The sequence below is a fragment of the Dipodomys spectabilis genome, unplaced genomic scaffold (assembly GCF_019054845.1).
Source record: "Dipodomys spectabilis isolate Male_0828 unplaced genomic scaffold, ASM1905484v1 ptg000455l, whole genome shotgun sequence".
NCBI lineage: Eukaryota > Metazoa > Chordata > Mammalia > Rodentia > Heteromyidae > Dipodomys > Dipodomys spectabilis.
The window spans coordinates 226435-252950 of record NW_024871132.1 but is presented as its reverse complement, the minus strand read 5'-3'; the positions used below and the strand labels follow the sequence as shown (position 1 = coordinate 252950).

Genomic DNA, 26516 nt, shown 5'->3' with positions numbered 1-26516 from the left:
GCTAGCGCTCTACCACTTGAGCCACAGCGCCACTTCCAGCTTTTTTCTTTTTGCTTATATGGTGCTGAGGAATTGAATCCAGGGCCTCAAGTGCTCTACCACTGAGCCACCTTTTTAAGGCCCATTTACATACAGAGAGGTTGCCAATGACATTTTGAATTGAATGATTTTGTTGGTTTGGAGGAATGGTTTGGTTAGCTTATAAAGTGCCTATTCTAATAGGTGCCATGAGTGCCAAATCCTACCCTACCATAGTGTTACCTGATACTATCACGTGGGAAGCTTTTTTCTGCCAAGGGTCCATTTGGATATTTATAGCATCATTCGTGGGCATACAAAAACATCAATACAGGTCAGGGGAAGCTGATGGGAAGCACGTGGCTATGGCTTCCCTCTTATCCATTATGTAACATGGTTTTGAAGACCTTATGTGTTCCCAGGCCAGTTGTTGCCAGCCCTGCAAGTGCTTACTAATGTATACATTACTTACTGTCAAGGGTCTCTCTTAAACGCTGTAAAACCTAAATTTGTGAGTAGTTCAAAGACTTTCTGTTCTGAAGGCTAGTTCTGCTAGAGGTGCTAGTGGACCTAGCAATGTATGGTTCTCGCACCATCAGCCAGCTCACTTCTTGTTGACAATAACTTGCCCAGGTATATAGGTAGCAGTTTCCTGGTTCTACCTCCTCATTTCTACGCAGAAAGAGAACTTTTCTCTTCTGAAGGGGGCAGAAGGAAAAGGACACCCAAGTCTAGTGCTGAAGAACAGGCTCCAGCATTGGTCTGGGCTCTAAAGCCATGCTTTAGAAAAAAAAAAGCTACCCTCTCTGGATCCTGTACCTTTGTCCTTTTGTGGTCTAGTACAGTCTATATTTTTCACCACTCACGTGCCAACTAGAAGATAGCACTATTTAGGTTGAAGTAGCAGAAGCTGCGAGAGCTTTACAAGGAAAGCTAAAGCTGCTATTGCTTCTCTTTACTCTCTTCCACTCCTGCCTGGAAAGCTTCTGATCTCATTATTTACTAGATCTTCCTTAATGTAAATGAATCTGCAAGTTCAGTTTCTTAAAAAAAAAAGACAGTTTTAATTTTTCAGTTAATAAGTACGTAGAGTTCCAAAAGAGTATGATTCTTGCTGTTCCATCTTATTTCATCTGTCAAGTTCTGCTTAGCTAACCATGCCCAGAAAACCTTGCATGGTTTCTATTACTGTGGCTTCCTTGCCGTAGTGGCCCAGTCTGATCTGTTGACTGTGATGATGGAGTGCACACAGGCTCACTAAATGACCCTTCCACTCCCCATTCAATAGCTAGATTATATTTGCCCCCAAAAGGTGGCTAATTCTGTTGCACTTTGCTGACTCACCTTATCAACCACCTTTCTAGTTTTCTACATCAGGAGCCTATCAGCACAGCAGAAATCCGCTTTGTGCTGTTTCTGGGCTATTGATTCGTTGGTCTCCTTTGCACTGCTGTGTCAGTTTTGTTGTTTCAGTACAGTTTTAGTAATTACCATGCATATTTATTTACAGTCCAAAAGTTGCCTTTTATCAGATGCCATGGGGATGATTCTCAAAGTATTACCTTGAATTAAGTTGTACTATTTCATTGAGTAGAGATTAATCCAACTTTTGCCTCTTGGTTAAACAGAAAGGCAATAAATAATTCTTTAAATACTCCTTGGCATTCCAAGGAATGGAATTCCCAGAGATGGAAATTCAAACTTAACCGAGAAAGAGGGTGTGATTCCCCTCTGTACAATTCCTTAGTAGTAGTTCTCAGGTTTTACGGCACACTTCCCTCTATTGAATGTCATGTTATGTAACATGTAAAAGGGGAGACAGTGTTACTAATAATTGTGGCTAGTAAATGGCATAATTCTGGTCTCTGGACCTCTGTGTGACCTGTGTAAATTGCTTCTAAATTTAGCCTGATTTAACAGTATTAGTACCTACTGAGACTTAGGACAATAAGAAAAAAATCAGTAGATTTTTTTATGATTTTATTTTTATTTTTTTTATTGTGAAAATACTGTACAGAGGGGTTACAATTACATGGGCAAGATAATGAGTACATTTCTTATCAAGCATTGTAGCCTCCTCCTTTGTTTCCCCTTCCCATCCCTTCCCATCCTCCCCCACCCAATCCTCCCCCCCCCCCCCCCACCAAAGTTGTTAGTTCGTTTTTGACATAACGACTTGTACTTCTCATTGTTGCAATGGGTCCACCTGTATCCCTATGTAAATGTCAGTAGATATTTTACCAGTTTATTGACTGTTTCTTAGATAGAAACTCAAACTTTATTTTTCTCCCTCTCATTAAATAGGAGTTTTTTCCTTCACTGTTAAATTGTGTTCTTCTACGCCCCCTTCACACACGCACACTTTTAGTGTACTGGGAGCTAAACCAGAGTCTCCTACATGCTGTGCCATTGAATAACACTCTCAGGCCATGTTGACTTCACATAGAGACGGAATCTTGGTAAATTCTCAGGCTGGACTTGAGCTTGTGATCCTCCTGCCTCCAGAATAACTAGGATTACATACATGTTCCGCATTTCATGCAAATTGTTTTCTTAAAGTTCTTAACTTCAAACGAAAACTGTGATTTTGATTGTGAAGTAAACTTTTCTCCTGTTTACTTTAGTATTTAGAATATTTGTGGAGGCAGGATGATTATTTTACTATTTTAAGATATGTATAACAAAATTTGCCACTTGAATCTTTTTGTGTGATTTTTTTTTTTTTTTTTTGCCGGTCATGGTGCCTGAACTCTGGGCCTGGGTGCTGTCCCTCAGCTATTCAGCTCAAGGCTAGCACTCTACCACTGGAGCCACAGCGCCACTTCCGGCTTTTTCTGTTTATGTGGTGCTGAGAAATCGAACCCAGGGCCTCATGCTTGCAAGGCATGCAACTCTACCGCTGAGTTACCTTCCCAGCCCAACCACTTGAATCTTTTTGAGTGTACAGTTCAGTAGTGTTCAGTTCATGTCTTCACTGGCTCTCTTTTCTGTTTTTTCTTCACACCCATTAGGTGTAAAGTGGTATCATTGTGGGTTTGATTTGCATTTCTCTAATGGAACTGTTATTTTTGTATATTTTGCTTCATTATTTTTAATAGTATAATTTTACATTTATGAACCACATGTCAAAATGTAGAAAAATACTCTTTAGAGCCACGTGCTAATGGCACACCCCTGTAATTGTAGGTACTTGGATAGTTGAGACAGGGAGGTTCCTGGTTTGAAGGAAGCCTGAGCAAAGACAGCCTGTAAGCCGCCCTCTGTAATTAATTAGCCAGACAGGAGATAGGCTCAAGTGGTAGAGCAACAGCTGTGAGTGAAAAAACTGGGCGAGAACACAAGGCCCTGAGTTCAAGCCCTAGTATTGGTCCCCACATAGGTATATTCTACTATAAGAAATGATTGGAGCTCCAGTTAACACAACTATTTGAGAGGATTGTATCTCCCTTTCTTCCCCTCCTTCCCTTTCCACAAAAAAAAAAAAAAAAATAGGGAGAGAATGCTGGCACTCTTCCACTGAGTTTACCGCCCTATCCCCCATATTTCAGCTGTTATTTGGAGTAATTATAGCAGTGTGACAGTTTTGAAAAGAAGACTCTCTTAGGAAAATGTGATCTTAACTACCTTGTGAGAAAACATGGCATGGTCTGGGTTCAAGTGTATGTGACTTGGTTATTGTTAAATGAGTTTTTATCTACTTTTTAAATTTTTTTCTTGAGGAGGGCTAGACAGGGTCTCTCTGTGTAGCCCAGCTGGCCTCTAGCTTCTGGTACCCCTGTCTCAGCCTCCAGAGTGCTGTGATTGTTGTGATTGTAGACATTGGCCATCAGGTTAAATGTCTCAGAAACTGGACATTGACTGGTAAGGTCTGGGTACTCATTAAATGATTCTTTGTAGACAATCTTTATTTCTTGAGTTTCTAGAAGATTATAAGGCTGAAGCTGAGCTCCCATGAATATCCAGTGTGGTAGTTTATTTCTACAAGTAGTCTTGTGATCAGGCTTTCCATACTGTTCATCATCCAACCAGTATGCAAGATTGGACAGGAGAACAGGAGAAATATCTTAAGTGGACCGACGTCTTTGGGAAGTTTAAGGTCCTTTGTTTGTGTCATTTACACAATTTAAAAATGGGTATATGTTATTAAGTGTAGTTTTGTAAAATTGCAGTTGGTTCTTGAAAGTTGAGCTGATTTTGATATGAGTAATATATTGAAGTTCTGAGCAGAAAGGGTGAAGATAAGGGGTGAGGTGTGATACAGGACTGTTTTCTTTTTCAGCTTAACTAGTTTGATAATAATAACATATAACATTACGCTGCTTTCATTCTTTAATTCTTGAAAATTCTAAGACATGCATGATCTGATCCTCAAAGCATAAATTTGTAAAGTTGATTAAAGATTAGTCAAATCCAGTCAAAATTAGAATACCCAGTTGTTAAATGTCTTGCCTTTAATAATAAACTCACTGCTCAAACAGTTTAGAGAGATTTTCCTAACAAAGTAATCCTTTTAGGCTGTCTCCAAACCAAAGGAATGAATGATAATTATGCAATAAGATAAGAGTATAAATATCCAGCCAGGTACTAGTGGCTCACACCTGTAATCCTAGCTACTCAGGAGGCTGAGATCTGAGAATCGCAGTTCAAAGCCAGCCTGGGCGGGAAAGTCCGTGAAACTCTTATCTCCAATAAACCACCAGAAAACCAGAAGTGGCACTGTAGCTCAAGTGGTAGAGAGCTAGCCTTGAGCTGAAGAGCTGAGGAATAGTGCCCAGGCCCAGAGTTCAAGCCCCAACACTGACAAAAAAAGCATAAATATCCTTATTTGGGGGGATTAGAATGAAGTGTAGTGTACCATTTATTATATGTCCCTTTGATTTTGGTGCACTATTCTTTAGAATTGACCTCACTAGCAACTCTGAATAGCAACATGCTTTTTTTGAGTGTTCTAAGACAACCGTATGGTTAAAAAAATAGCTAAAATATTACTGTTGAATGCAAATAAACATTAGCTAGTCTTTTACTTGTGGTTGTGACACTTATTTGGTCCCTAAACATTGCTATTAGGATCATTATTATAACCATTGTGGTTTATATTTGTGGGATTTATTGTCTCGTGGTGTGGATTAATGCAGGCCCTTCTTTATCCCCTAGAATGCCTTCGTTCATGATGATTTCATGCAAAGAAGTGAGACAGGTTTCATAGAACAAGCCCCAGTACCTCAGAATGGACTGACTGTGGCCCCTCACAGAGCTCAGCAAGAAGGTATGTTAACATTTATTGTGAACTTAAAGCAGGGTACTGCTTACACTTCTTAGAGAAAACCACTGGTTCTAGATTCTGCTGCACAGCCAGTGCTCTAGGTACTATCTGTACTCTGGCCCTGTCTCAGCACAGATGCATCTGTCCGATCTCAGAGACAGTTGTCTTTTTGCTTCTCTATCTTAAACCTGGTCATGTGTTTCCAGAGGATGAAGACTTTATCATATTTTCAATGTATTTAAAATAATGTTTTATCTATAAAATGTGCTCAGTAACTACTGAAAAAATAAATCTTTTCAAAGTCTGCTGTAAGAGAGTGAATAAATAGCTGGCTAATCCATTTTTCCTGCAATAATGCATTTCTTTTTTTATTGTGAAAATACTGTATAGAGGGGTTACAATTACATGGGCAAGATAATGAGTACATTTCTTATCAAGCATTGTAGCCTCCTCCTTTGTTTCCCCTTCCAATCCCATCCTCCCCCCCCCCCCCGCCCCCCCCAGCCAATCCTCCCCCCTCCCCGCACCAAAGTTGTAAAGTTCGTTTTTGACATAACGACTTGTATATCTCATTGTTGCAATGGGTCCACCTGTATCCCTATTTAAACAATTTGTTTTTCCCCTTCCCCTCCACAAATTAAATAATGCATTTCTTAATAGGGTTGGGGTTGAGGAATGAAAGAACTTTGCCATCTAAAAAGACATGAGCTTGGAGCTTTCTCTCCCTTTGCATTTGGGGAGTCCATTAGCTGGTACTGAAAGAAAAGCAGAAACAGAAAATACAGGCTGTAGGAGAAAAGACGTATTCTGTTAGAATAACTTAGAATTACATCAGTATGTCTTCATTTAGTCCCTATAATAATCATTCTTGTGTTATATATTTCTCCTTAGAGGAAAAACCGGTCTGAATGTTTATTGAGAAAAAAGGTTATCATTTCTTCCACTCCTGTCACAACAGCTATGCTACTTTAATCATAGATACTTCACAGTGCTTGTCAAACAAGTAATTTAAAACAGAGTTTGGTTTTAGATTAAAGCTTCTTTTGTTTTACAAATAAAAATATTCTAGAAAGCATAAGGACTAAATAAAGATGCTAAGGTTAACTTTAACTTAGTACTATAAATATTTTTTCTTAACATTCATAACTTTTTGCCGAGTGTGTAAGACATGCAGTTTAGCTTTAATTTAGGAGAGGGGAAGGTTCTCCTTCCTGTATTCTCCTAACTAGTGTGGGAAATAGCAGCACATTCTCACTGGAAGTCCAGGCTGAAGCTGTAGCCAGCCCTGCTTCCATGTCCTGTAATGTCATCATGGCCTTTTCTGCTAAGCTAAACTGAAATATATCCCTCCCACCCCCCACAAAAAAACCCTGGCCACTGATTTGCAAAGGTGACTTGCTTAATTTCTGAACACAATAAATTAGTTAGGTAAGTTTTTATTTAATAGCATCACTCTTTATTTCATTTACTGTAACAATTTTTAGACTGAGCAGACCTTTCCATCCCCACTTTGGCCTCTGAGGTGACAGGCTTTTCATTTGACTTTTGAGATTTTCTTGTGCTTCCATTTCTGGCTGACAAAAGAAATAAATGGCCATAAAACAGGCCACTGAATACTTTTTGACACAAAGACTGGTGTTTTATTCCTTTGACACTCCTGTTTTCCTGCATATTTCTGTTATATGCTTCATGCTTTTTCACTGCTACCTTCTATGTTATGTAACAATCTTTCTTCTCCGTGCTTTTTTGTCACTGTTAATTTTACCGTTTATTACTGTTGTTTTTTTTTAAATCTATTTTAACTCCTTCTAAAGCCAAATGAATCTTGACATTTTCTTTCTCATTGTCTGCTCCCTAAATCTAGCCATGACTTACCATTCTGTTGGTTACTTTCCTAACCTCTCTGCTGCTTGGATAAAGTGTTCACTGCTGTCAGCCTACAGGGCCACTTCCCTGGCTGTAGAACAGGTCCTCATCCTTCTCTTCAAACCCGATCAACAGCCTGTTTTTCTTAGGTCCTTACAGTGTAGTTGATAGACTAGCTGTTTTCACACTGGCTTTTAAAATTTTTGTTGTTTCCATGCTGGCCACTGGTGGGTGGTTTGGGCCTGTAACCCTAGCTGAGAGCAGAGGCTCAAAGCTAGCCCAGGCAGGAAAGTCTGTTTATCTCCAGTTAACCACCCAAAAGCCAGAAGTGGAGTTATGTGACCCTGAGCCCAGAAGCTGAGGGACAGCAACCAGGCTCGGAGTTTAATCCCCACAGATGGCACAGGAAAAAAAAAAATTATTCTGGTGATACTTGAATGTAAAGTGAGTAGCTGGGAATTTGTACATTTGCTTACTTTATGAATATGTAGTTGAATTCAGAGTAATTAGTTTTTAACTTGGTGATACTTGTATCTACTCTTTTATCTATGGAAAATTCTTTTACAATAAACCTTCATACCTGATTACAATGTTCAGTTTGTTTTATAATTTACTATTGTATGTTAAGGGTCACATTTGAGAAAAATTCACCTATTAATTGGAATTTTTGTCAACTTACTATAATACTTGACTTTTTTAAGTATATACAACTAGATATTATTGCCTATATCCACTATGTATAAATAATGGAATTACATTTAGTTAGCCTAAAGTACTGTTTTTGTAGAAAAGAAACAGCTGTCAAGTCAAGTCATATTCTAGAAAACTATCTTCAGAGCACATATGTTTTATTATTTGTCCTATGGTTTATGTTTGGTGTTAGTAAAGAGCTTGACAATACTTGGGCATTCAGCATGTACATTGCATATAGAAAAAGCAGCTTTTTGGGTGAGTGTCATATTGCTATATTAAATTCAGTTTGCTTTATTTTATCATTTAAGGCCAATAGTGAAATAGCTTAATTCCTAAGCATTTGTCAAATTATAGGATTAGCTTATATAACCAAAGTGTGTGTCTTATCTCTATAGTGCAAGTCAGCATGTATGTTTTGTCTTTCAGCTGTACACATTGAGAAGATAATGTTGAAAGGAGTGCAGAGAAAAAGGGCTGACAAATATTGGGAGTACACATTCAAAGTAAGCTATTCTCATCCACAAAAGGTCTCTCACCTGCTATGTTAAGTGATTTCGATCTTTGAAGAAACTTATGGCAAGTTTGAGAATTTAAAGGGGGAATTAACATATGCATATTCACACACTCATATATATATACATATAAGGCATATGTGTGTATATATATACATGTATGTTTTCCTGTGTCTGTATGTATGCAACATGTTTGTAATGAAGGAAATGTACCGTTTGAAGAATGGCACCATAGTTTGCCAAGTTTTTTAAAAAGAAGTCCTATCACATTAAAATTACTATAGCAATTTTATTAGAGGAGAAATAAGAGCCCTAGATATAGAAAAATAATTAAGATGAAGCACATATCTTTAAAAAGTAAAAGCAAGTATTTTCATACTTGTCAACTTACTGTAATATTTGATCATAGGCTTTGTCTTTCTGGCATTTTTCTTGCTGACATTCTTCTTCCTCTATTTCTCTGTGCCGTTTTTTTTTGTTTGTTTGTTTTTTCTCTCTCTCTTTTCTGTGCTGTTTTTAGTCCTTGCTTTGTGGCCTCATCTTCTGATCTGTAATTGCTCTCTCTTGCTGCTGCCTGATTAACCAGAGCCCAGCTCTGCTTCTGTTATGACCGGGGAAAGACTCTTCCGGCCTCCTTTTTACCTGCTGACCATGATGTGCATTCCTTGCTCACGTCTTTTTGACCCTTCTCTTCTTCAGTTTCACTGATAAACCTTTTCCCTCTCTCCTTCTCCCCCCCCCCCCATTTTGATATTTTATTTGATCTAATATATCTATTACCTGAAATGTAAGAAATATAAAAATGAAATTTCTGCAGGCTTCAGATCCTGATGTGTATTTTACACTTTGTTTTCTTAGCTCAGACCAAGCATTATTGACAAGCCCTTTTTCTTGAGGTTGTACTATACATACCTTGAAGTCATGTGGAATAAGACCACATTTCTCTACTGCTTCACCAGATTTTAGCTATACCTCTTTTCTGAAGTCATTTCTGGACCTCTTGACAGAATGTTTCCTCCTCCTAAGGTCTCTCCTTGTCATCTTTCAAAATCCTTCAAAACCTTCTTGTCAAAGCAGGCATCTTCAGTCTCTGCCTTCCCCATCCGTGTCACCTGCTCAGTACATACATTGAATGAATATCAAAACTCTGGCTTCTATTCAGAAGTAGAAATATCTTTAGTTTTTCACTCCTAATCTCCATGTCTCACTTGTAAGCATGTTTTGCTCTTTGCCCTCAATGCTCAGGCTTGCTTGCCATTCCTTTGGCTGCTATTGCTCAAAGCTTGTTCCTTAAGACTTTACTGACCCTGTGCCCTAGAGCACAGCACAGTTAGTGTTGAGCACAAATGCTGCTTCCTTCTAGTACCTTTTTGACACGGTGGTTATATATGTTCTGTTCCATACTTGCTACCTATAAAGCACTAATTCCTGATGGTTTGGTTTTACCTGTCTCTGGCATTAGACTGCACTAGGACAATGGAAGTAACAGTTGTCTTTCTTGTCCATTCCTGTATTTCCTGACACAGGAGAACAGTGCCTACTCCATGAACATTTGAGCATTTAAAAGTTATTTGAGAAATGTGCCAGACAATCAAAAGAGCGTTGCTGGATAAAATTTCCTATGTGTTTTTAAGCATATGATTACAGTATGAATAGTTGGTACGGCCTAGATATATTAGCATAGCTCAAATAAGTCTATAGTAAATGTTATTAATGGTCCATAACCAAGTCCAGGAGGTAGAGCAGCACAGTGTAGGTTCCAGTTCTGGCTCTTCTGCTTATTAGAGTCACACTACAATCAGTTAACCATTTTTCGAGTATAGTTTTTTCCTACCTCAATATAGAAGTAATACTTGCACCAAGCATCTTGCTAAAATTTTAAAGATGAAATTTCTAAAGAAACCAAAAATATATAAAATGGTAAGACCCTCTTTTAGGAGAAGTACATTCTCACTATTTTTTCTAAGAATTTATATTTATCCAGGTATGGTGGTTTACACCTGTACTTGGAGGTTACTTTGGGCATTGAGATCAGGAGGAATGTAGTTCAAGGCCAGACCACGCAAAAAGACTGGCCATGGTGGCACATGCTTGTTATCCCAGGGAAGCATAAATAGAAGGATCACAATGTGGCATGGCCCATGCCAAAACAAGACCCTATTTGAACAATAACAAAGAGGAAAAAAGGGCTAATGGGGCATGGGTTATAGGTAGAATAGTTGTTTAGCAAAATCCAGGCCTTGAGTTCAAATCTCAGTACTGTTTTTTTCCCTAATGAAAGGAATACTATTTAACAAGTTTCAAGAGCTTGCACCTTTATCTTTGGAGGCTTGGATCCACACTGTCATTTTAGAGTCATAATATTACCAAGCAAAAAAGTAAGACTTTAAAAAATTATTTTCTGAAAAACTAAAATGTAGTCACAGTATAGGAATGCTTTTTAAAAATATGTGCAGTTTAAAGGGATTCATTAGAAAACTTTTTGAGTAAACTGTTACTGTACAATTAAACAACTGAAGAAATAACAATGTTAGGTAAACTTTATAATTGTTACTCTAAATAAAATTTAAGTTTTTGTCTTACACATGGCTTTTATTTTTTTAAGCCTGTTCCTGTCTAGCAATAACCATGCAATATGTGTTTTTTTTAAATCAGGTAAATTGGTCTGATCTTTCAGTCACAACAGTAACAAAAACCCATCAAGAACTACAAGAATTTCTACTGAAGGTAAAATTACAGATTTTTTTATTAAAATGATTTTTCCATAATATAAACAATCTAAAAACTCAGTGTTAAGAAAAAAATTAAGAAAATGAAAATACAGGTAAAATTTGGCTTCAGACTCTTTAAGTTGTAGAGCACACAATGTTATTAAGACCTAAATTAGCTTTTGTTAGCATCATAAGGAAATACGGAGCATCTTTTGTTGTTGTTACTGCTTTCTCTTTGCTACAAAGATGTGCACTGTTGGTGGCTGCCTGTGAGGGTACTTCCCCAGGTGTATCTGTAAAAATGAGATAAGACTTGTCCCGTGCTCTCTGTCTGGCCTTCCCTTGAATCTTGCTCTGTTCTTTCTCATTTGAGTTCCAGCTCCTTCTCCCCCATATTACAGAATCTTAAAACCACTGGGAATAAGCTGTTAGAAACATCCTACTCAGGTTTGCAGAGGTAAAAGGTATCTAAATACACTTTGTTAAAACCCTTGCCTTAAAAAAAATTAGATTTTATTGACAAGCATATGGGTAGAAATCAATATTAAAAGGAAACTGACCAATAAATTACTTTTTCTTAGTAAGCCAATATTTTAAAGTTGAATGTTAGTAAGTCCAAAAATGTGAAATACTCCTCATTCAGTTGCCAGCCTCTGAATGAAAGTGTAATTATTTCACTCATAGCACCTGAAGTGTCCAGGCCAGTGGTATTTTTGTGTGGTTTTGGCTTTTGTCAGGACCATGGTTTGAACTTGGGGTCGTGTGGTTGCTAGGCCGGCACTCTACCACCCCAACTTTCTAGCTCTCAGTTCTGGTTTTTAAGTTGTCTACTTATCATCATAAGTATATTCTATTCAATCTGGTTTGTCAGTATATTCTAAATCAATACTGTTTTTGCCCATCCACAGAGCTTTGAGTACCACAGTAGCGGCTGGTTCTCTTACACAGTTCAATTCAGCTGGATTTCTTTTTAGTCTTTTTGAATTAAGTAACACCCAGGGGTGACATAGTAATTCTATTTTTCTGTGGCTTATTTTAAACTTAGCTGTCTTAGAGCAAGGACTGTTTCACCTATTAAAGTTAGTACCTGCCTGCTTGCGTCTAGTTACAGAGGTCATGACCAACAGTCCCAGGAGCTTGGTGAGGAAGGTAACACTGGCATTTCCTGGACTTAGTTGTGGGAATGGTCAGAAGAGACTTATGGTGGACCAGGCACCATCAATGAGGGTAGTGCCCCATTGGAGACAGAGCTTCTGGCTGGCATGATGATGGCTGCTCTACTTCTCCCCTACATTACCTGTTAAATCTTTTCTGCTTGTGTCTAACTCATCTGTCTCTTGATATTAAAGTTCTATCAGATTTTATGGGCAGGAAATCATGAACAAAACCATTTGGTTTAGGAAACCATGTGCTCTTATTTCTTCTCTCATTTTTTCCATGTCACAGGTCTAATGGTGGTGGGTTACATGAGGTACAGAGATAAAGGGTGAAAAACAGTCTTGGGGGGACTCCCACATTGCCATTTGTGAAAGCAAAGTTGTTTCATGCAGTTTGCATGAACATGGGGGAGCGTAACACACCCCAGTTCAGACCCTGGCTCCTTTCTCCTTTCTCCTTTCTCCTTTCTCCTTACTTGTTTCCCTCCCTTAAGCTTAGGTATTGTCTTGACATTATTTTTTCTGTCAGACAATTTTTCTAAACACTGAATGCTTAAGAAAAAAAAAAGCACCAAATAAGGAATTTTCTCCCCCCTTAGCCAACATTCGTTTATAATATTTTTCTAAAACAGTACAAATGTCTCTTAGTTACATAAATAATATATAACATATATTCTTAAAATGAATTGCCTCTTTTTAGCCTTCAAACTCGCTGTTAGCTTTACCTCCCTTCTTTTTAATGCCATTTTCAAAAATTCAAAAGCAGAACTTTCCTTTTGATAACCTGTACATTTAAATTTCCTTTAACTTAGGTTGATGGTGTGGAACTGAACTTGAGGTCAGGGCTTGAGGTCAGGATTACCAAATTCTCTATTTTCTCCCCTGGAAATCGTAGCTTCTGTCTTCCTCATCATGGTCTGTTCCCCAGTTTTTTTTTCTTCTTACCACAACAGCTCTGTGCTGGTTTGGTTTTCCTCTCTTCCTTTGCTGCTATATCCACAGTACCTACAACAACATGTGGGATCAGAGCAGAAGTTTGAATATTTGTTGACTGGATAAATAAAAAAAGTATCAGAATGAATTATAGTGAGGGTTTGTAAGTGACTATGCATTAGGCTGTGGATTTAGAGCTGTTTTTTGGGGGGGGAGGGAGTGGGAGTGGTTTCCTTCTTAGCTAATATCCTTTCTTTAGGACTGGATATAGGCTCTGGAATTTCAGGTAAAAAACACTTGAAAAAAAAAACAAGCTGCAGTACCAATGATTTCATGCCCACATTCTGCCTAGTAATGTAAGCAGTTCATTGACTTGGTAAAAATTTATGTAGTCGTTGTCTTCACTGTCTAGAACAAATTATTTGATAATTCATATAGACTTTTCCACAAATATGATTTTCTTTGTCTGTGTACAAATGCTTAATAGAGATTGTGTATTAAATTGGTGATATAATAAAGATGTAGGATCAGAGGTTCTCTGTTTGAAAAATGTGTCAGTCCAGAACTTGTTTCTTTCTGTTAGTGGTTAGAGAACAGGATTTCCACAGTTGGTGTATGTTTGGATATTACAGAGCTCTCAATCTTCCTGCATTAAGTCATGAGCCACACACTGATAGAGCATCTTAAAATTAGTAATATTTTATCCTATCTTTGCTGGATTTTCCATTTAATTACACAGAATGCTTTACAAAAGATATTAATTATGGATTGTTGAAATTAAAACCATGTAAATCACTTTATGTAAATTTTTATATTCCTAGGGCCCTTTGGGTTACGTTAATGAAGTTAATTTTAATTACTTTCAATTTTAGTGGAAGTAACTAATTCAGAAATTAGTACAAAAAGTCAAATTTAAACTTGGAATTTTTGAAAAACTTGAAAAATTAACTTTGCAACTAGCAGATTTTTGTTTGTTTGTTTTGTCTGCCGTGGGGCTTGAACTCTGGGTCTGAGTGCTGTCCCTCAGCTCTTCAGCTCAAGGTGAGCACTCTACCACTTCCAGTTTTCTGTTGGTTAATTGGAGATAAGAGTCTCACGGACTTTCTTGCCTGGGCTGGCTTTGCACTGTGATCCTCAGATCTCAGTCTCCCTAGTAGCTAGGATTACAGGTGTGAGCCACCAGTACCCGGCCTACTAGCAAGTTTTTAAAGTAAACAATTTAAATAAAATGACGAGATTTGAGTTTTAATTTTTTTGACCAAGCAATGCTTTTTTTTATTTATAATTTCTTGTTCCCAGGACACCTTCAATGAATTGAAGAAAACTTCTGATTAGTATTGTTGATGTAAATAAGATAAAGTTTCAGGATGGCTCAGTGGTAGAGCGCTTGCCTTGCATGCATGAGGCCCTGGGTTCGATTCCTCAGCACCACATAAGCAGAAAAAAAAAAAAAAAAGGCTGGAAGTGGCACTGTGGCTCAAGTGGTAGAGCACTAGCCTTGAGCTGAAGAGCTGAGGGACAGCGCCCAGGCCCAGAGTTCAGGCCCCACGACCAGACCAAAAAAAAACAAACAAAGATAAAGTTTCGTCTGGCTTTTCATGCCTCTCAGTCCATTATGTAATGCATGAGATTACAATTTGAAACTGGAGTTTCAAAGATGGTAATTATGGAGGAGAGATAACACCTTTCAGAATACTATTTTAAAATTGAAATAATACCAGCTGTGCTGTACAAAATTTTCAGCCTAACTCAGAATATAATGTGAGTGACATGTGAGCTACATGCAAGTATGTCCCAAAAGCATATGCCCCAGACACTTGTGCCCCAGAAGCTGGCACTTTGGCAAGCTCCACAATATGACCTAAAGGAGATGCCATGTTCCCTAGGGGAAACTTAGGTGACAGGCCTCTGTGTTGAAGTGTTGGGAAAAAAGCTGCTTTGGTATGATAAATGAAAAGGAAACCTTTTACTTTATAGCCTATATTATTGTTTTGTATTTCATTTTCATTTTATGCATCTTATATATAATAGTAAGGAGAAATGTAACTTGGGATGTTTGTGTCTTTCTAGCTTCCAAAGGAATTGTCTTCAGAGACTTTTGACAAAACCATCTTAAGAGCCCTGAATCAGGGTTCCATAAAAAGGGAGGAGCGGCGACACCCTGACCTGGAGCCCATACTGAGGTAACAGCCTTCCTAATGCAAACACAGCAGCTGGCAGCTGGCTGCAGGTGCTTAATCTCCAGAGATTCTTTCTCTGGAGAATTTTTGAAATGGATCTTTTCCATTGTGCTCACAGTAAAAAGCACCATGCTTTCTCATTTGTATCATTCTCTAACATAATAAAATTTTATTGCTTCTAAAAATGTGAAAATATTGAATAAAAACTTAACTGTTTTCTCCATAAAATATTTATCAGGAAATGTTCTAAGTTGTTAAATAAATAGGTTGCGGGATAGGAAGTGAGGGGAAACAACCCTTCCCAAGCACCTGCTCCTACCATTTGCTCTCCTGGAGCCCAATACAAGTTAAGGTCAGCATCTTTGTCCTCGTTAGATTGTTGAACTATTGGACAGGATGGGTGTAGGTGAGAGGAAAACTAAATACAATGCCATAGGCACATAGGCCTTTCTCCCAGAGCCTCCCAATGTACCTGTAGAGAGAGGAAGAGATGGAAGATACAGGTGAGAGTGGTGTTTCATGGACAAGGTCCCTTTCCCCGCAGGGACCTTGATGATGGGAACTTGAAGGATGTTTTGACTAATGGCTTATATGTTCTCTCAAGTAAAAGATCTGCATAAAAATGGGTGAATTAAGGAGGTTCAAATGCTTGAAGTAGAAAAGACTTAAAGCCATGTATGGGGACCTGCAGAACAGCCAATGAAAGAGGCCTAGTAAGCTGGATAAAGGGTAGCTTTTTCACTGTAGTCAGTATATACAGTATCAATCTGACCTGTTTTATGCATTTAAAAATTTTTCTAACAATTCTAGTCCAAATATAAAGAAAGAAGGTTGGGGCTTTCTTACATAGGACCACAGGACAGAAGCCAGAGAAATTTAGAATGACTGTTTAGTTTTAAATAAATGTTGGACAATCAATCTAAGCTGGACTGGAAGTGTGAAGTAGATGAATCTGTGCCAAAGTGTCTGGAAAACAAGTGTCCTAGGAGTATTTAGAGCAGAAGAGTCATTGGGGTTAGAATGTTCAAGACCAATCTGGGTAATAACAGTGAGAACATGTCTCAAAAAACAGATTTTTAGTGGTAGCCAAAGTATAAATGCAAACAAGGAAGCATAAGGTTTATTACAAATATGAAAGGTTTTTCCTAGAAAACATTAAAAAACAAATTTGGATGCTAAAGATAAAACAAACTCTGCATAAAGTAAAATAAGAAAATACATAGTAAATAAACAAGTACTTTGGGAAAAGTACTTGAAATTCTTTCTTTCTTTAAAATAAAAAACGAACTCCTACTCGGCACTGGTGTCTCATGCCTGTAATCCTCATTACTTAGGAGGCTGAAATCTGAGGATCTTGGCTTGAAGCTAGCCAGGGCAGGAAAGTGAGACTGGTATGTCCAATTAACCACTAAAAAAAGCTAGAAGTGGAGCTGTGACTCAAGTGATAGAGTGCTAGTCTTGAGCAAAAAAGGCTCAGGGACAGGGTCCAGGCCCTGAGTTCAAGTCCCAGGACTAGCACACAAGCATGCTCACGCACTGCACGCACGTGCGAGTGTGCGCACGCGCGCGCACACACACACACACACACACACACACTATTAGTTTCACTGGCAGCAGCTAGACTTGGAAATTTGAAATGAGTCTCATGACTATCCTAATGGAGTGGCCAGGTTTCCAGAAAACAGATTGCAACAGATAGAGAGATGTGAGCCCATATAATCATAGTCATGTTAAACTGCAAAGTATATCAATGCCAGGGTAATTGACATAGAAGAGGCACGACTTACATCTTAACACAGGGCCCACTTCCTAACACATGTTGTCATTTCTGGCTCATGGTTTGGCAGCCGAAGACCAAGCAGTTGTCAAACTAAACCGAATGGTGGAGAATCTGTTAAAGAGTGCACAGTACTGGCCAGCAGATGACCGAGAGATTCTGTTTAAAGAAACTGGATTTAGTGTGAAGCTCATTTGAGGATGTGAAGTCATACTATAAAATATATCTACTACAATTAGAAAATATCAGTAGTGGTGATTTCAGAACAGTATCTCACTTTCATTATAATACCTGGCCAGATTTTGGAGTACCTGGATCACCAGCTTCAGTTCTCAGTTTCTTGTTTAAAATGAGAGTATCTGGCTCCTTGAACCCTGACCACAGGCCTGCGGTGATTCACTGTAGTGCAGGCATTGGGCACTCCCTTATCTTCTCTGGGATACACGTATGTCTACCTGTGGGTCCTCTGATAGTAAGCATAAATTGGTAAAACTTGTACAGAAAGCCATTTGGCAGTACAAAAGTTAAATACTGATCATGTATGACTAGGAATACTTTTAGTTACTCATCTTACATGCTAAGATGAATGTTGAAGAATATTTACTGTACTATATTTTGACTAGAAAAGCAAGTAAATGTTGATACACACTTGATTACAAAGAAGTCTCTAGAGAAAACAAAAGGGCTTTATTTTATGTCATAGAATAATATAGGGCTTGTCTCTATGGAAAATAAGGGGCTAGAGAGTAGTAAAGAGACTTGGCTTTTACTTTGTAACTTGAGTTTGCGCCACGTATATTCTCCATTTACTTTTTAAAAAATTAAAAGATTGTATTAAACACATTAGTATTTATTTTGTTGTTCTATATGATGTTGGACCCTCAGTTGACTTATATTTCAAACAGTGAAATAGTTCTTTCTCACATTATTGATTTCTTTATCAGATATTCCTAAATTATGCTAGAATATGAGACTTTAGACTTCAAATTCTGCCAGTCTGTTTTTCCTGCTTAAGGATCACATTTCACTTACTAGAGCTTTCTAGTTTATTAATAACTGATAAATAAATCTGGTCTTTCCTGTTTTTGGTTCTGTTTCCAAAATACTCTGATAATGTTCCAGGGTATTCTCCAGTTTAGATGGGTAATTTAAAACTAAGTACATACGCACATGAGGAGTTCCAGTGACTACTGTCTTTGAATGATTGCCATTTTAAAAGAATCATGGTTGGCTCTTGTACTCTTTCCACCTTCCCTCCTGAATAGTTAAGTCCTAAAACCAATACAGGGGCAAAACAAGACACGCAGCAGCCTCAGGATGAATTAATGGAGAGCCTAGTGGGGCTGGAGAATGGACAAAGAAGACACTCAAAAAAGACATTACAAAAATGCAATTATTGGACCAATTGGTCAAAAGAATGAAATACTAGATCTTTGCCAGAACTGGAACCTTACCATTAAAAATCTATTTAGTAAATGATCATGAGTGAGTTCTGTTGTATTTTACTTGCTTCTTCCTATAGGAAGAATATTCTTTAGGAGGAAAAACACTTTTCTCTGTACTTATTAAAAAGTCCCTTAAGTCTTCTTTATAATCTAAACTGCAATTTTGAGGGTGTATATACATGAAATTAATAAAAGCTTTTTTTTTTTTTTTTTTTTAATGTGCAGGCAGCTATTTTCAACATCATCCCAAGCTTTTCTACAGAGTCAGAAAGTACACAGCTTTTTCCGGTCCATGTCGTCAGACTCTCTACACAATCTCAGTAAGCATGCTCTGTTCATCTGTGGAAGTCTCGGAGTTTTTCCTTTGCTTAGTGATCTTTTGCTGTGTCATCTTATAATTAAAAGTTAACCAGTTTCAATTAAAAGACCTCATGACATATTAAGATATAGGAAATACAAAATATTAAGATATATTTGTCATTATTTAAATGAATTTTATACTGTGATACCTCACCTATTGCTGGAGTTACATTCCAGAGACCCCCGTGATAGGTGAAAATCCGTGAAGTAGTAATAAGTGAACTGTGTATATATAGCAAGGGATGACTATATAACACTGCTCCTTCATGAATTTTCACCTATCGTAGGGGTCTCTGGAATGTAACTCCTGTAGTAGGTGAGGGATGAGGGATCTCTATTTACATTTTTCTTTTTTACGAAAAACCTTCAATACAGTGAAGCCGCAATAAGGGAACTGTGATAGAGCAAGGTTTGACTGTACTGAAAGTTTAAAGAGAGTAATGTATAAAAGCTCATGTAACAGGGCAGACTAAGAATCTCTGACACTCCAGGTCATGCTTAGTCCTTCAGTTTAGTTCCTTGACAGTGCTGGCGTACAGAGTGGGAGGTGTGATGATGCTGGTGTGATCTACCCTGCCTTCTTCCTGGGTCACCTAGTCATGTGCATTTCCAATTATTTAAAGGCCAACCCATGCTGGACAAGGGAATGTCTTTTTATCCCTTGTGCATTATTTCATACATGAGCAAGTTACCTGCAAACCCCTGTTTTTTTGTTTTGTTTTTTGTCAGTCATGGGGCTGACAAAAAGGACCTGGGTGCTGTCTCCGAGCTTTTTTTGTTCAAGGCTAGCTCTCTGCTACTTTGAGCATAGCTCCACTTCTGGTTCTCTGGTGGTTAATTGGAGATAAGAATCTTAGGGACTTTCTTACCCCAGCTGATTTTGAGCTACAATGCTCAGATCTCAGCCTCCAAAGTAGCTAGGATTACAGGCATGAGCCACTCAACCTTCCTGCTCTAAATTCAGATGCTAGTTCTTAATCTATCATGCTCCAGGACTAGCACAGGGACAAAGTTGATTGCAAATAACATGTTAAAAACTTTAAAAGTTTGATAAGGAAGTCAAGCCTGGCTTTGAGCTTGCTTTCTGGTCTTATAGGCTTTAGCTACTTGAAGGCTCAGTTCTTTCCTGGGCTTCCTACTACTTCCTGTCCCAGTGTCTCAGTTCATTCTTCCTCTTACTTAAACATTTATCTTTCATCACCACCCACTGAAATCACAACTCTACTGAAGTATCACATCTTCCCAAAAACTTTCCCAATGTACTTTTTTGTTAATGTTTTTTTGTGTTCAGTTTTCCCTTGAGTTTTAGCATTTGTCACTGTCTGTCTTGTGTTCAGTTTTATACACATTCTCCTCAGCCTTCCTTTAAAACAGATATTTTGCCAGTAACACTTAGGTGTCTTTTTGAGAATTTCTGCTAACTTTATATCATTATTTTATATCATTATTTTTCTTAAGGAGAAAATAAAATACATATTTCCACACACTTGAGAAAGTAAAAAACTATGGTTGGATGTTGTACATATAGGATAACTTAGGAAGTTTTTGAATTTGTTAGATGGAGTGTGTGTGTTTGAAAATAATTAGCAATCAGAATTAAAAATACAGGGGCTGGGAAGGTGGCTCAGTGGTAGAGCTCTTGCCTTGCATGCATGAGGCCCTGGGTTCGATTCCTCAGCACCACATAAGAAAAAAGCCAGAAGTGGCGCTGTGGCTCAAGTGGTAGAGCACTAGCCTTGAACTGAAGAGCTTAGGGACAGAGCCTAGGCCCAGAGTTCAGGCCCCAGGACTGGACCAAAAAAAAAAAAAAAAAGAATTAAAAATACAACTCTTTGTGACTTCTTGACTCAGATAAGATGCATAGCTCCATGGATGAATTTATGTCTGAAAAATGACAAGTTTTGTTAAGTTACGGTTACTCTAGAGCCATATAGACCTAAGAATCAGTGCTTTCCCTGAGCCAGGTGTAATTGCTTCTTAGTATTATCTGTCAGTGGTATCTGTTCAAATCTAAAGGGCATAGAATTAATAGACATAGGGAAATAGGCTGCCAGGACAGGCGTGTGCCATGTGAGGAGGCTATGAGTAAGGGACGACTCTGGATAGCTAAGTAAGGTTTTCATCCCATAAGCAGTGCTACCAAGGATAGCTGATTTTGTGTTCAGGTGTGAAATTAAAATATGTTGAAAACACACAACTTGAGATTGGAAACTACCAGCATGATTATGTCTGATTTCACTGATGAACACATTGCTGTCAAGGTTCATTTGTGCACACAGGGTTTTGGATTTGATTTTAATTTGATAGTGCTACTGTTGGTTCTAGAACAGAGAGCAGTACGACATATCCTGACAACTAAATCTAAGAAAACAGTGTTAAATTCCTAAATAAGTTGAGGTCCCATTCTAGACTCGATTGCTAGCAAAATGTGCTCCTTGAGTCAGTGTTGTGACCACAGTTTCCTTGTCACTGCTTTGTAATAGAAAGACATAAATTCAGAGTAATACTGCGAGTTTTGTAGTCATCCATCGTAGCGACAGCATTGTTGTTGTGTTTTATAAAAGTAACAGAAGCTAAGTGAAGTGGCTCACATCTGTAATCCCAGCAACTTGGGAGGTAGAGAAGAAGGGATTGAGTTTTGAGGCCAGTCCAAGCATAAAAGTTCAGTGACTGTGTGCAGTGATGCCCACCTGTCATCTCCACTGATACGAGAAAGCACAGTAGGGGGACTGAAGCCCAGGTCAGCCCAGGCCTAACTCAAGGCCCTGCCTTGAATATTAACTACCACAGAAAAGTGCTGGGTGTGGCTGGAGTGATTGAGCAAGTGTTAGGTCCTAAATTCAATCCTAGAACCACCCCCACCCCTCAAAAAAGTAACAAATGGGAGATTTGAAAAAAAATTAAAACAATATTTTTAGAAGTCCTCATTGCTTGAGAGCACCCTTCTTGTTCAGTTCATCTCATGAGGGAGCATCTTGGAGCTGACAGATGTTATATGCTTGTAGGCTCCACAACTCCATACCATCAAGCTGTCTTGAAGGCCCTGACTAGTAAACATGTTCTCTTCATTGCTAACCCTCCACTCCTCTTCCTTGAGAAGGGGGTAGTCACTACGGTATATTTATTTATTTATGTAATAGGGCTAATAGTAAGAATTACTTCTTCAGGTAACTTACCATCCTCTCTGAAGACTTCTAAAATATTGGAACACTTAAAAGAAGACAGCTCAGAAGCTTCCAGTCAAGAAGAAGGTAAATGCAGATCTCACTAGAATAAGACATTCTGTTGGATGTTGTTACAGGGATGGAGCAGATCGGATTACGGTTATAGAGATTATATCATGTATAAAAATTTCAAGTGAGTAGCAACTTATTTGTAAAATGTTAAGTCTAAACTTGTAAATGTTATTCTGAGAGAGAGAAAGCTTTCTTTAACAAGGCAGAATATGACCATACAGTCTACTGATCTTAAAGAAATTATGTATGACAAAAGAAACCATATAATTAGAAAGCAATCCACAGACTAAGAGAAGGTATTTAAAGGATATTTATATATAAAAGACTAAGAGCAGCTTAAAGAAGGATTCTTAAAAAAAAAAAAAAAGTGAGAAGTCATTCAATCAGAAATACAGGCAAAAGACATAAATAGGAAATATATGGGCAAGTGCACTCTCATTAGAATTTGAGAAAATGCAATGAGAACAGTGAAACATCACTTTACATTCATCAGATTGGCCTTATCAAGCCTAGGAAACAAGGGGAACTCAAGCACTGTGGATGGCACATGCGGTGAAGTTGGAGAGAATTTTATGCTGCTACCCAGTGATTTTACTTCTGTGAAACTTGCTGCACTTGTGCTCAGGGAGAAGTGGAGAGAGGTACTCAAGGCAACCTTGTTTGTAAGAGCAAATACCAGGAAAATGACTGAATATTTCAAATGTTAATAAATACAGATAAATCATGATATATTAATCCTTGGTGGTAGTTAAGGAGCATTTGTAGTATATTTAAACATGCACACCAATATATGTATTTATGAATACATAGATATATGTGGTTGGTTCAAATGAAGCTTTCACCTAGGTCTGGTGGTCCACAACTGTAATCCCAATCTTTCAGGAGGCAAATGCAACAGGTTTGTTTTATTTGGGGTGGGGGGTGGGCAAGACGACTTTTTTCTTTTAGTGCCCAAACTGAAGCTTGAAATCAGAGCTTTCCACTTGTTAGACAGGTACTCTACTGATTGAGTCTCACCCAGACCTTTTGCTTTTAGTTAATTTCTGAGATACAGTCTCATGCTTAGACCACATCCTCCTACCTCTGCCTCCCCAGTAGCTGTGATCACAGGTGTATTCCACCATACCCAGCAAGATTTTCCTAATGTTGAGCAGGGTCAATATGCTATTAGGTGAAACAATTTGAAAGGATATTTAAGGTAATTTAGGAGCTCAGTATGTCTTTGAAAACTTGCTTCTTTAAAATATCTTTTGTGTTAGGAAATGTATACAAGTGCTCTAGCCATCCATCTCTACTGTTTGTATTGGTAGCACTATCCTTTTAGACATTAGCTGGGGCATGTAGGGTGATAATTGAATGACTTTTTCTCCTACTCCAGATGTGTTACAACACACCATCATTCACAAGAAGCATACTGGGAAGAGTCCTGTTGTGAAGTAGGTATCTGATTCCTAAAACATAAATGTCTTTGTACACATCCAAGCAATTAAAACATATTTGACAATAGTTTGCCCATTCTGTGTGTCCATTTGTCTCCTTTCTTGGGGTCTTTTAGGTTGCTATTTTTTGTATTTTTCTCTTGTTTAACCTTGGTAGTTACACATAATTTTTTTGTAGCGGGGGAGGGAGGCAAGGTATTCTCTTTTTACTCAGGCTGTTCTGGGTCTCAATCTTTCCTATTATGACAGACATGCACTACAGTGCCTAGCTATTGCTTGAGACATGATCTTTTTGCCCAGGCTGGCCTTGAACCACAATCCTCTCAGTCTCCGCCTAGGATTATAGGCATGTGCCACTAGTGCCCAGTCAATAAAGCTATTAAATATTTGCCTATTTGTTTCTCATAATATTTTTTCCTTAAGCCTATCACATGATATTCAAATAAGACAAATACTAAATCTAAGACAAACTGAAGAATTACTATAGCTTCCTCATTTCAATGATACAACAAGTTAATTATTAAAGGCAGATCTTTCACACTGTCATAAACTTCTTTTTTTGATAGCAGTGTTGGTACAAGCTGTTCTCCATTGGATGGGCTTACCCTGCAGTACTCCGAACAGAATGGAATTGTGGATTGGAGGAAACAAAGCTGTGCCGCCATCCAGCACCCAGAGCACTGTGTGACCTTAGCTGACCAGGTATGGGGCTGGGGCTCTTTAGTGCCATATAAAGAATTGCTGCTTCCTCTGTTTTCTTTTTTTAAAATGAGGATTTCTGTAAGCATTCAGTTAGTGTATCTGAGAAGAAGGAAGAGTGACACACCTATAGCAAAACCCAGTCACTTGATAACACTCTATGTTGGATGTTGTCCTGATACGTTCTTATCTAAAGACATCAAGTGGATGCCTGAAAATGTGGATGTTACTGAATCCCATATAGTGTGCATGTTGTTGTTTTTTTCTTCCTTTTTTTTGTTTTTTTTTTGTTGTTGTTGGTCATGGGCTTGAGTTCTGGGCCTGAGAGCTGTCCTTGAGCTCTTTAGCTCAAGGTGAGCACTCTGCCACTTGAGCCACAGTGCCACTTCTGGTTTTCTGGTGGTTAATTGGAGATAAGAGTCTCACAGGCATTGCTGCCCAGGCTGTCTTCGAACTTCGATCTTCAGGTCTCAGCCTCCTGAGTAGCTAGGATTATAGGCATGAGCCCTCCGGTGCCTGGCCTGTTGTTGTCTTTTCTATACATTACATTCCTGTGAGAAGTTTCAATTTGTTGTTAGGCACAGTAAGATTTAAAGACTAACAGTAAATAAATTGGAATAATAACAATATATAGTAAATAAATGTTCATGAATATGGCTATTCCACTGTCATGAGTGCTAGCGAGGTGGTGGTGAAATTTCATCATGGTATTCAAAGGAACAACTTAAAACTTAGGAAATGTTTATTTCTATATGTTTCTGTGAATATATATGTATTTTTTTACCATAGTTGACTATAGAAAGCAAAACTGTAAAAAGGTACTGCTGTATTCAGAAAACAGTAGAGAGCTCCACCTTAAAAGAAACCTGAATTTTAATCATGATTATTAATAAGTATTGTCCCACATATGTAAATTTTAGGGATTCTGGTGAGTGACTTCAAAAATAGGTTAGAAATGGAGATTTGTTATAATGTACGATGGGGAAAGATATTCTTCTTCTTAGTGTTTGATATTAGAACAAAAGATATTTATAGCAGTATGGTTTAACTTTGGTCTAACTTGTATTTTTATTTCTACTAGCATTCTGCTGATAAACGGAATTTATCTTCAGTAAATAAGAAGAAAGGAAAGCCACAAGTAGAAAAGTAGGTTCAATTTAATGTTTCTAGTAATAGAAATTCAGAAGGAAAAACTGCATATAGCATTTGACTGTGGGTTTATCTAGTTTATATAGTACAAATAGATTTTCATTAGTGACTTAATAGTATTAATTCTGGGCTTAGTGGTTTCTAGTTGGAAGTATTAGCATATGCAGTTGATAGATATGAAATGGGGTTTTTTTAGGCGAGGACCTCAAGGCTTATCCCTTGGTTCAATCCCCCTCCCACAAGGGGGAAGCAAAGAACGCTGAGACCTATGTACTGAATCATGAATGTTGTATTTAAGATGTCCATAAAAATATGTACAGTATTTATTACTGTATTTGACAGAAAACCTTATAAAGTGTTGGTAATATTTACATTTGGTTTAGGGAGAAAATAAAGAAAACTGACAACAGACTGAATAGTAGAATAAATGGTATTAGACTCTCCACTCCTCAGCATGCCCATGGTGGTGGTGTAAAAGGTGAGTTCCTTTCAAATACCCATTCCCCAGGCATACTTACTTTAACCTGATTCTTACTGGTATTAGTAGGTATTGAGCTATTGTGTCATATCCTGGTATAATTTTACCTTGCATTAATGTGTATGCAATCCAATCAAACTATTCTGAAATTAATAAAGTTAAACTTAAGGACTATAAGTCAGCCATGGAAGTAGACATTTCCTTCACCTCCTCCGTGCCAGTAGTCACCCAGCTTGTTTCCTTCTCTGACCCATTCCTACTCAGAGACCCAAGGCCATGGATCTCTTCTCTGAAGCTCTGTAGGCTACCCTCACGGTGGTCTGGACATGTTCTTCTAGGTGTCATCTCTCAGAATTGTTGACTTTTTCATCAGTAGCTTTCTTTTGTGGGGCTTTAGGGGGAGGAGTACTCAGATTTTTGTTATAATAGAGTTTTTTGTAGTGTCCATTTGCCCACTATTATTTTAAGGTCTCTTAGGCTCATTTTTAGGCTCATGGTTCATTTGAAGTGATACACCCTTTCTGCTAGTTCATTGATTACTTTTCTGGGTTTGTTTGGTATTTTGTTTTGTTTTAGTTTTGGTCTTTACTGTTGATAGAA

General features: G+C 38.0%; 1 protein-coding gene and 1 pseudogene across 4 annotated transcripts in view; both read left to right on the top strand.

Annotated features, from left to right (window-relative positions):
- Positions 1-26516, top strand: part of Zcchc2 (zinc finger CCHC-type containing 2) — a 49499-nt gene that overhangs the window by 10076 nt on the left and 12907 nt on the right. For 2 of the 4 annotated variants that reach the window (XM_042668544.1, XM_042668542.1), the window contains exons 2-11: positions 5173-5284; positions 8267-8343; positions 11008-11079; positions 15224-15336; positions 18781-18875; positions 22083-22166; positions 23530-23587; positions 24160-24292; positions 25371-25435; positions 25822-25916. In XM_042668544.1, coding sequence (XP_042524478.1) covers positions 5173-5284; positions 8267-8343; positions 11008-11079; positions 15224-15336; positions 18781-18875; positions 22083-22166; positions 23530-23587; positions 24160-24292; positions 25371-25435; positions 25822-25916 — 904 coding nt within the window. Of the gene's footprint in view, positions 1-5172; positions 5285-8266; positions 8344-11007; positions 11080-15223; positions 15337-18780; positions 18876-22082; positions 22167-23529; positions 23588-24156; positions 24293-25370; positions 25436-25821; positions 25917-26516 lie in introns of all 4 variants that reach the window. The other 2 variants (XM_042668543.1, XM_042668541.1) reach the window with 1 other exon arrangement.
- LOC122098051 lies at positions 16942-17600 on the top strand (annotated as a pseudogene).